The sequence below is a fragment of the Mycetomoellerius zeteki genome, unplaced genomic scaffold, assembly GCF_001594055.1.
Source record: "Mycetomoellerius zeteki isolate Tzet28-1 unplaced genomic scaffold, Tzet1.0 scaffold449, whole genome shotgun sequence".
NCBI lineage: Eukaryota > Metazoa > Arthropoda > Insecta > Hymenoptera > Formicidae > Mycetomoellerius > Mycetomoellerius zeteki.
This window is the reverse complement of record NW_017257445.1, coordinates 16,236-27,906: the sequence shown is the minus strand read 5'-3', so window position 1 is coordinate 27,906 and position 11,671 is coordinate 16,236. Positions and strand designations below refer to the sequence as shown.

At 31.1% G+C, this 11,671-nt stretch overlaps 2 protein-coding genes across 3 annotated transcripts; one reads left to right on the top strand and one right to left on the bottom strand.

The window, feature by feature from the left end:
* Nucleotides 1–257: 257 nt before the first annotated feature.
* LOC108726897 (uncharacterized) lies at nt 258–1,332 on the top strand. The gene is made up of 4 exons (XM_018454717.1): nt 258–487; nt 658–924; nt 1,024–1,267; nt 1,304–1,332. Exons 1-3 carry the CDS (start codon nt 378–380, stop codon nt 1,238–1,240), a joined length of 594 nt encoding a protein of 197 aa, XP_018310219.1. The 5' UTR covers nt 258–377; the 3' UTR covers nt 1,241–1,267; nt 1,304–1,332.
* Nucleotides 1,333–3,993: 2,661 nt separating this feature from the next.
* Sce (E3 ubiquitin-protein ligase Sce) lies at nt 3,994–8,810 on the bottom strand. Of its 2 annotated transcripts, none has more exons than XM_018454713.1 (5): nt 8,493–8,810; nt 6,199–6,423; nt 5,285–5,660; nt 4,850–5,152; nt 3,994–4,704 (listed from the first exon to the last, which is right to left on the bottom strand). In XM_018454713.1, exons 1-5 carry the CDS (start codon nt 8,658–8,660, stop codon nt 4,487–4,489), a joined length of 1,290 nt encoding a protein of 429 aa, XP_018310215.1. In that variant the 5' UTR covers nt 8,661–8,810; the 3' UTR covers nt 3,994–4,486. The 2 variants fall into 2 exon arrangements, with proteins under 2 accessions (XP_018310215.1, XP_018310214.1); XM_018454712.1 differs by lacking the exon at nt 8,493–8,810 and adding an exon at nt 8,157–8,300 and having other exon boundaries at nt 3,995–4,704.
* Nucleotides 8,811–11,671: the final 2,861 nt, after the last annotated feature.

The following is an 11,671-nucleotide window of genomic DNA, read 5'->3' as shown; positions in this document are numbered from 1 at the left end:
TCTGAAGGACATAATATAGCGTTTGAAAGAATTAGAAATTATACAGTGTATATAGTCAAAGATTTTACATGACTGAAGTATTATTTATGATATACACGAAAATTTAAAAAATATAGTCTTTTTCATAAATAATCTCTCAAAAATAAGTTCTTTTAAAATATCAAACAGTACTTAAGAAACATCTTGTATACGATTCATTCTATATATCTTTTGTTAATAAAATGGATTATTAAATACGATCATGATTGATAAACAAAACAAAAGTTCTCGGGGCACGTAATACGATTTATCTCAACAAAATGTTCAATTTATTGAAATTTCCAAGTGACTTCTAATTTACTAAATGATATATATAATTCCAATAATTTATTAATAAAATGTTCGAGCAACATAAAATCAAATCGCGTAAAAAAATATCTAGAAACCATTACTGTGAAACAGCAATAGAATCTAATAACCTCTTCTTATCAAACGTCAATAGCACTGCGTGAGTAATATAAACGAATAGATGAAACAATGAAATGTGTGAACAAAACTAACATTTATAATAATAACATATAATTTTTTATTACACAATTTAAAAAATATTTTATTTATATTATAAATATAGAAAAATTTTATTTAATTTTATAATTTACTTTTTAATTTTTCTTTCAGATGCTCTATCAGGAAGTCAAAATGTATGTCCCCAACTATTTCATCAGTATCAAACATAAATTATAAATCTACAATGATTGAACAGCCACAATTTATCACAAAAGCGCCTAAAAATGTAGCAATACATTTTGGAAATTTTTATGGTCTTTGGAATGATGTAGAAAAAGTATGTTGCAATAATCATTGGAATAATCATTTTACAAAAGAAAAAACAGCGATGATTAAGAGACTACACCGATTAGAGTTTACTAGGCAAATGGTGCATAGGTAAAAAAATCTATCTGCTATAAAAGTAATAATAAAAAATATTTGTAAATTTTATTCTGATAAAAAACTTTTTTTGAATTGAAAATTTTTCTTTGCCAGATTGGAAAAAGCAACTAACATGGAAGATTACATGCGACAAGTATCGGTTTTTTTAAAGAAGACAGTAGAGCCACCCAACTTTAAATTGAATCAACTTCTACCTAAAAATTCAATTCCTAACGGAATTCAAAGTTCTTCGGATTATCCACTCTGGTACAAGGAGCCTCATAAGTTATCATTAGTGTTCTCAAATCCTATCGCTCAACTTAAAGCATAAACATTTGAAGAATCTGTTTCAGTCAATATAATATTTATTAATATAGAAAGATTTATAATAGCTGTAATTAAAGAATATCTGCGCAAATGAAATCATATTATTTTTTATGGAATCGTTTAAAATTTCTACATAGACTTATTGAAGATTCGTATACGTTTTTTCTCTTAAAAAATATAAAAAATATAAAAAAATATAAAGTATATTTTTTCTGTTTTTTACTTTTTCAGGATTTTTGATTTCGACTTTATCAATCAAAATACTTCTTTCGAAATCGTTATTTGTTACAACATTTGATATAACCATAAATAATCTATCCTTCGCTCTAAAAAAACATAGTAATTTTTTTTAATGTTATATCGATTCAATTATTGAGTATTGTCCAAGTTGCAAAGTCGCGAGACAGAATTCATCGGTATTCATTCTGGCGTGCTAATTAAGAGTCGTGGTCATTAGTTTGCATAATGTTATGTCATAATTAAGCGTTGCCGGACTATTATGAATCCCACTGCTAGAATAATTAATTAGGTCTAGAATCATAAAGATATACACGTGAAACCATAGTTAATTTAAGTTTTAAGTGATGGACAACCGGAAATTCTCCATGTTGTAATTCACGACTGTATTTGATTCATTATTACATATCACGAATTTTGTATAGGGACATGTAATAATGAGATATAGTATTACGTAAAGAAACAAGGAAAACCCGCGTAACCTGAAATTAATATTCCTAGTATGAAAAGATAAAAAGGATAAATTAATATAATTAAAAAAATGATTGTGTGAAGCTTGTTTCTAAAAAAAAAAACAAAGGCGCCGATGTTATCAAAAGATACCGGCATACCTATTGTTTTCGCTTCAATGAAAATCCAAGGGGAGATGCACGATAGGGTGGTACTTATCGATTATTCCGTCTACCAGCGTAAAGACGAATTCCATGTATCTTTAACGAAAGCATCCAACTACCAAACAGGGATGTCAGAATCGCGTTGGATAGATGTGTTTGTTTTATTAAAAGCGAATCCTATATTGATGGCTCGAGGAGTATGTTCAGCTGTGACTTTAACTATAAATCGTATAAAGTATAGCGATTCAAAGCAATAAAACGAGTTTTTACTATTTATTTGACATTTAATCCTATCGTCGTTAATTTTCTTTGTTATCTGTAGGTTATATCTACTCGCCAAAGGAATAAGCATGTAAATGTAAACACAGCGTGATAGTTCGATAATATTTGAAAGATTTTCGTATATATTATACTTACTGCCTTAAACTAATCATGCATCAAATTTCGGAATATGTAGTCAGTGGCACAAGAACGTCGTTAGCAGTTTTCTCTGAAAGTATTCGAATATCTTAAAAAAAAAAAAAAAAGAATAGTTATATTTTAAAAATTTATTAATAAATATTATTAATAAATATGCAATATACGGGAGCCCCCTCAATGACTTTGACTTTGATATTATCAAGATCATCGCCCTGAGTGACCTTGAGGAAGTTTTAGCCGTTGGACGTTACTCGTTAAAGTTATAAACAAAAAAAGTTTAGATTATTAAAAAATAACGTCTCATTTCTGCTATATAAAACCAAAATTTTCTGCTTTAAAATGAATTTCCTGCTTCATTATTTTGTTATATAATTTTTATTCTAAAACAGAGAATTTATAGTTTTTTGCAACGACTCTTCATTTAAAATAAAACTTGTACTAAAGTCATCGCATGAAAAGTCGTTACTTACAATGATCGAATTCATGCTTTTTTCGACATTATGAGTTCCATGTATTCATTTCATGCTAATTAAATTTCTTTGCAAATTAATATTGATTACGTTTTATTTTCTTACTGAACAAGGTGGCTGTTATAATACAGTATATGTGTGTGCTCATTATAGTGTATGTAGAGTAAAGCAGAAAAAACATTTTCTACTTAACAAATATTATAACAAATATTATATAAGAAAATCAAAAATAACAAATATTATAACAAATATTATATAAGAAAATCATGTTTTTAAACATGATTTTTTTAAACATTTTCTGCTTAACAAATATTATAACAAATATTACATAAGAAAAGCAGGAAATTTTGGTTTTATATAGTAGAGAAATGAGATATTATTTCTTAAACTTTTTTTGTTTATAACTTTTTAACGACTAACATCCGACTAAAACTTCCTCAAGGTCACTCAGGGCGATAACAATATATGTCAAGGTCATTGCGGGGGGGAGGGGCTCCCCTAAACTGTATATTTATCAACATATTATATTTACTAAAAAAATGCATTTACTTAATATCATATTTTACTAAAAAAAAAAAAAAATGCATTTACTTAATATAGTGCCCAATCATTATTAATGATTATAGGTTGTCACAAACATTTATTTTTAAACATTTATTTTCGCATTTTCAAAAGATTTTTACCTAAAACTCTGGTCAAAAATTACGTGGGAAGTATATGCTTTATAACCACAAGCTATAATCAATTAATAAATGATTAGACTAAACAAAAGCATTTTAGTAAACGTAATGTATCTTTAAAATGTAACTTATTAATTTTTAATACATTTAATTTCTTTTAAAGAACTGCTGATGACGCTTTTGTGTCACTGATCTTAATTTAAATATAAATACAAATTGTGCATGTGCAATATACAGTGATTAAAAAAAAACGTTTAAAGAATTTAGAAACATATAGGACTAAAACTAGACAAAAATGTGCATATGTAGATATTCGTATATACATAGATTTATTCTTTTCCTGTAAACTATACAGCATGGTCCACGTGATTAAGAATCGTTTAAATAAATTAATGACTATTAAAACCATTAAATGATGAAATATGTATATGTGTGAATGTAACATATATACCTTTTATAAACGTACATAAAATTTTGTAGATATTATTTTGTATAGTGTGAAATGGTAATTGCAATTCGGGATGTACAATGCCGCTGAAATCACTCAGTTTCATAAAAAGTTTTAGTTGCCTTTTCAATTCTTATATTAATGAAACTATTACTGGCAACCGGCTTTAAAGATGTAAAAATTGCACCATTGTCGATGATTATGTTATGAATATTACCTTGATATTGAATCAAACTGAATACAGTACAATACAACAATATGTATTTTTCATATTTGATATATTCTACTGTATTCCATATAATATGAATGACAATTCATTCCTTTCGTCAAAACATGTTGACACAATTAGCTCCCGTCTGATAAATATTTTTGAGGCCTTCCCTAGGTCTTCTTCCATGAGTAATACATTTCCAAAGGTCGATTGACACGCCAGAATTTATCGTTCACTTGTCGTAACGTTTGTGAGCCACTCAATACCACAAGCTGCCCAGGTGAAGGTGCGATATAGATACAAAAATTTAACAGCCTATCTGATTCTGATAGTTCAGTATCCAAATCCAACGTTAAACGCATTGCTAGATATTTACTTAAATGGTCCACTGTGAAAACAAATAATTTATTATGCCATACTGAAAGTTCATTTTTCCATTCTATAATTTAATGTATATTTATATTTATAATATTTATTAGCTTTTTCAAGTAAACAATTTTTTCTCTTAATTATATGTTTGCAAGATATCTTACCTGTGGCATTTGCTGTTGTTTTTATATAGCGAATACTGTTCTCTTTCAACGCTTTTATTAAAGAATTATCACCTGCCATTTCTGTAGGGTGTGGTTTAAAGACTAGTTCAATTTCATTAAGCATCAATGGTTCACTAGGACCTTCACCTTCTGTGTCAACCATAGAATCACCACCGCCAGTCTCGGCTTCTGCACTAGAGGAATCATTCTCAGAATTTTGTAGACTTTTCTGCCGTTTTGATGGTTTTGAGATTTGATTTGCAGGATTTGGCGACGGTGTAGTAGAGTTTCTAGATGTTGTTCCTAGATAAATGTACATAAAAATAACTGATGTAATAAAAATTACAAGTTTATACAAGCTGTTATAAACTCAGTAGAAATTGCAGTTTTTTCTAAATTGAAAAACAATATCGGTACTCATAAAATTAATTATACCTCCACTATTTAAAGGTCCTGTCGCACTTTGAGAGGAATCACTTTGATTTGCTACATTTGTAGACGGATTTGGTGTTGTAGGTGCACTAATATTTGGTGTATTGTTATAAGATGTTGCATTGCTTGCATTTTCAGATTCGTTGGCATTCTTTCTGGAACGCTGTGGACGATTCTGACTTTGTAACTTAATACCTTCTGTAATAGAGTTAACAAGTGCAGCTTGCGAATGTGACTTATTCAGTTTAGCCAAAACTCGTTCCTGATGAGCCTCATATTCGTCTCTGCTCGGATAAATTTTTGAGATTAGCAAATCAAAGTTTGGATCCGGTCTGAGAGATCTTTTAGAAACCAATTTCTTCCTGCATGTAGGGCATTCCTTTTTTTTAAAAATAATTTATTATAGATAACACAAACAAATTCATGTATTTCAATATAAAATACTACTACTTATAGAAAAACAGTATTTATTTTTATTAAAAATATATAAAGTTCTTGCACACAGCAAGTACATATATATATAATTTTGTTACACCGGTTCAAACTAATTAATATTTCATTTATCATATGACGAAGTTTTCAAATATATTGATTGTGTATGTGATTGTATGATAATCACTGGATACATATGTTCTTGAGTTTCTAAAAATTCTCTATTTTGTAGCCAATCATGCGAGTAGAAAATTCATGCTACGATAAATAAAATATTAGTCTTATAGATAAATAAAATACATTGTAGCAAAAGTATTGCTTTCCAAATAAACAAAAAATGAATGACAGACTGCATATACATACTTTATAGTACATACATATACAAATTGACAGGTAAATAACATTGCATCTTGTAGAAAAAATATGGAATAATATTATCCGCAACATTGTAGATATAAATTTGTTGTATTATGTCAAGCACATACTTTGTTACCGCTCCGTAAAGCCGTAATAATACAGTCGGAACAAAAACGGTGGAGGCACTCCTTGGTGGTCATCGTCTTTTTCAGCATATCCAAGCAAATGGGGCACATGAGCTCGCTGTGCAAACTCCGCGGACTGACCGCAATCTCTGTGTTGTCGGTGATCGCATCCTGCGGAGTGCGATGTAATTCGTAAAGCGATAATTCCCATGTTTTATTGAGGCCGACCTGTTCCGCAGATGCCATCTTGGATAATTGGATTACATTCAACATACAGAGTATAGAAAATTGGAGACTCGCTCTTAGAAAAAAATTAAATCCTATTTCTGCGCCATCTGAGCGAATAGACACAGTTTTGGGAACTAAATTGTAGGGCCGGTATTCATAGTCGGTTCTTATTTCAAAACCGTCTTAAGTAAGGTCTTAATACGCTAATGCGGCTCTCTTATTGGTTCGTGACACCTCAAGGCTGAACTTAAGACGATTTTGAATATAAGAACTGACTATGAATGCCAGCCTAAGATTCTCCTACTCGGTCGATAAAGTGGTCAAATGAGCCATTAACAGGCCAAAATGATGAACTCTACTTCGAATTTTTTTAAATTTTAGTGTCAAAGCATCTATGAAGTGCTTTGGCAACATCGAAATGGAGTTCATCGCTTTGACCTGTGAATAGCCGAAATGTGGAATATTTTTTGTTCAATAATTGTACACTTTCGAGTAAATAAATAATAACAGTTGCAAACGTGATATTTGAATCGTTTATATTATACATAAATTATTCATTAGATAGTAAAAAATAATTTCTAACATATTTTATTTTATATAATACAGTCTTGGCCAAAAATATTTGACACCTCATTAAGCATTATATACAGTTTTAACTGAAAAATTGGTTTACGGCATTTTCCTGTAAATTATCCTTTGTTTCCTAGATAAATGCTTAATATCTTTGGCCAAGGTTGTATTTATGTTCTAAAACATAAATACAAAAAACATCTACATTTTTCCCCCTTCTCTCTCTCTCTCTCTCTCTCTCTCTCTCTCTCTCTCTGTCCTTCTCTCCAATATTTACTATCAATATTGAAATTCTACAGTATTACGTGCATTGTAGATTTTTAATTTGTAATTTATTCAGGCTACAGTCCATTTGATGTTACAAATGCTTCAAAGCATTTTTTGATTAGTCAATCAATAAAATTCTTTCTTCTAATTGGTCAATCAAATGCTTCGAAGCATTTGTAATGTCAAGTGGACCACATCCTTATTTAGTAGCAAAATAGAAATATAACTATAGTATAATATTATTACTGAATTATATTACTATACTATTACTATTCGTTCTGTGGAGACAGAAGCTGAAAAATAAGAGAGAGAGAGAGAGAGAGAGAGAGAGAGAGAGAGAGAGAGAGAGAAAGAGGGAGAGAGATACTTAAAATTACTATTAAGATTATATAAAATGCTTATACATGGCCAGCGATCCAATATTAAAAAATTCAAAGTTTTTTCCGGTTTTCCAGGATTCAAGGTTCACTACCCTGTTATATTTCCCACATAGCAAAGAATTGGTTCAGGACGCATTCATAGGATTTTTGAAAGTCTCAGGAACACTCAGGATGTCCTTTATATATATATATGTTCATAAAAAATTAAGAAATGTAAAAAAATTTAATGATTATAATTTTTTTTATGTTATAATTAATAAAATAATAACACTACTATAATAATAATTAAATTAATCAAGAAGAATTAGTATTTTTTTATATTTATGATGTATAATATTCATAATTGTTTCGAATTATTGTAACTTTTATATTTTAAAAGATTAAGAAGACTCAATACCTAAATTTTGTAAATATATTGAAACATGTTCTTCTTTAGATATACTTTAGATATACTTTTTCTTTAGATATACTTTTTAATGCAGATTTTATTTTTGTGCAAAATGTAGAAAAATATACCTTTTGTTTTTCAGTCACATTCTTCATTTGCAAATGTAAGAAAATTTTTTGTGTATTGCTCAATGCTGAATAATTTTTCCGAACAGTTAAACTAGTACACTTTTTAGCATCCTTTAATCGTTTGTAATTAATAATGTTCATGCGTAAAATATTTTTTTGTTTTTTAAATAATCTGCTTTTAATATATATTTTTCTTGCTACTGAAGTCAAGTTGTCCTTTCAAGTAACACTATCAAGTATATTACAACAAACATGGCTTGTGAAATGAAAACTTCTGTTTGGAGTTCTTACAATCTCTGGTTGTGTTTCTTGTCGTGTCCTTTCTTCAATATTTACATTGTTACATGGTTGTGTTTCTTGTTGTTTCTCTTCTTCAATATTTACATTGTTTTCCAAAATAGCATTTTCTTCTTTAACTGCACTATTACTTATAAAAGATTTATAAATATCAAGAAAAGATGGGGTTGCAACTGTTTCAGTCATTTCATCATATTGTGTGTCCATTTCAAATGTACCTTCTTCTAGAATTGTACTTGTATTACACTGAGAAATATCTGTTTCATTTACAGTAATTGACAAATTCCGAGTTGGAATAGCGTCATACTTCAATCGTCTACGTTGTATAGTAAAAACATATGAATTTTTGTCAAAATGTAAATGGCAAATTCTACAGTTTTGAATTTTTTCATCAGGTAGGTTCACAGATATTGCTTCTACCCATTTTTCCCTTAATTCCTTATTTTTTGGAAAATAATGACCAGGAGCTCTAGCAGGAGATGTACAACCTGGGATGATACATTTCCAAGTTATTCTATTGGCCATTTTATTCTAAAACTTCAATGCTGAAAAAAAATTTTGTTATGCAAATGTTTAACATTCAAGAAATGTATTCTGTTTCATACATAATGCATTATATTAAGGTGATCCTACATGGTCAATGAGGTCATTTACACGACACCCTTAATAGGGTTTAATAACATTCGTAGTTATGAAACTGGCCAATCACAGTCGTTCCATTCTTCCGAGAAACAGCTATGATTGGCCAATTTCATAACTACGGATGTTATTAAACCCGATTAAGCGTGCCGTGTAACAGAGGTCAATGATACTGTCAGTATTAACAAATAATGACTACGTTTACACGGAACCATTTACGTTGAAGTTATAACATCGATATTATGAAACTGGCCAATCACAATCATTCCATTCTTCTGAGGAATAGCTATGATTGGCCAGTTTCAGATCACAAAATCAAGCCGTGTAAACGTAGTCACTGACAATTACTGTCAAACACTGACCGTGTGGTTGATATTGATGGATTGACATAGGGCCAGTAGCCAGTTTCACGAAGCCGATTAAGCTTAATCGATGATTAACTGTCAACCGCATTTGGTCAATTCTAAACAGCAAACGCGATTGGTCAGTTGCAATGACCGATTAAGTTAACTGGCGTTGGTGAAACTGGCCCATAGAATCTAGCGGTGATCTGGATTTTAATTTTCGAGCATTAACATCGCTTTATCAGGATCCATGTCACAGTATGTTACAATGTAAAGGCTCGTCTACACGATAAGACGTAACACGGCGTAAGGGCGCAGGCGCAAACATAAGCCCGAGGCGCAAACATAAGTCCGGACGAGAGTCCGGACTAAGAGAAATGTTCCCGTTCGTAGCGGCGTGGCGTAACGACGTAACGAAAATAAATTAATTTTATTTCCAAAGGCTAGAGCATTTGTGATTTTTGTTAATAGACTTAAGCCCAAGACACAATGCGAGAGAATAGCGATAGCGGTAGGAATAACACAATTTCAACCTATCAGAAACTGTATATTCCGATATATCCGATTTCTGATAGGTTGAAATCATGTTATCGCATTGTGTCTTGGGCTTAAGATCGAATCATTATAACTTTAACCCCGGATCTACAATAGGGTTTTAAGCCTTAAGCCATAAGAAATGGGCGAATCACAATCAATTATTCCCCTCGGATTCGACTGTAATTGGTCAGTTTCTTACGACTCAAGTCTTAAAACATCTATTGTAGATCCGGACTAATGAGTCACTGGCTAGAAAGGGATATATTGATAGCTCTAGATGTGACTGTGGGTATGAATTTAAAGATGTGATTCTCGTCATATGGCAATGTCACAAATATGACAATAAAAGGATTCGACTTGAGCTCAGGAATAAAAACATTATAAACAAGAATAGTATTTTTACGTGGATTAGAGGAGGTAGATTAGCAGTGGTTGAATCTGTATTTAACTTTTTTTAGAAGTATAGGCAAAATTATTTAGTTAAAAAAAAACTTTTTTTTGTTTTCCTTATCTGTTGGTAGTCTAAGTTTTCATAGTTATTTGTGGTTTAAGAAATATGTGCCATATAACTTAAAAGGACAGGTTGAAGGTACTCTTCTATCGTCATCCGACGATACACAGCAAAAAAATTGTATTTCCAACACTTGCACCCACGTTACGCCGGCTGTTTTCGCTCGCGCGGTTATGTTATACGTGATTACAAAGTTTGGGTCCTTAAAAATATGGACAAGGAAAATTATTATCGAGACATCACCGTGTCTCTTGATAATAATAAGGAAGGTGATAATAATGGATCAATAGGGAATAATCTGTCAGAAGAATGTGTGATATATATCCGTACATTCATTAACTTTGTGTACCCCAATACACAACTGCATATTAAAACACTGCTAGCAAATATAAAAAATCACAGCAGTTTATTTTTCACCACCTGTTTATATCAACAACAATGTTTAAACGTTCGTACGCATTCTTGGTTCTTGCGCTTGTTTTGCGCCTACGTCGCGCGTTCCCGTGTAGAAAAGCATGGCGCGGACTTCTTCAGGAGGGCCAAACTGCCCTCTTATAATGCTTGACCTTTGCTTGTAGCACTATTTTCCAAGGATACATTCCAAAACTGTTATTGGAGGAAATGGAAGGTAAATGAGCGAAAATGTACACAAGAATATGAGAGTAATTCGTTTTTTAGAACGCGTTACGATAGAATTAAGAGAATAAAAGGGAAACGAAAAGCAGAAACTGGTTATTGTACATGACTGATAATGACGCGACGAAATATTTCACTCGGTTTTGTATTATCGCTTCTTCGTAACACGTCTGTTCAAAGCAAGGTGAACTTCTTTGCCAAATTTGACGAAAATAGAATAATTTACGGTCACCCATCCGATCCACAACCCCATTCGACGGTGCTTTACCTATATGGGCTGTATTCCAAATTTACTGCCAGGGGGTCTATTCTTGAAAAGAAACGTATACGAAAGTCTAGGGAAATACTACAGTATACGTTACATATACTATAGTATTTTCCTAGTTTTTCATATATGTTTCTTTTCAAGAATAGAGCCCCTGCGCTGAAAATGTTACAGTTTAAGTTACGTGCACTATAGATTTTCAGTACTGGCAGTCAATTTTGAACACAGCCCTCATCGTACCGGACACCACTATTGCTGGATTCACACTGCATCCGATTTTCGTCGT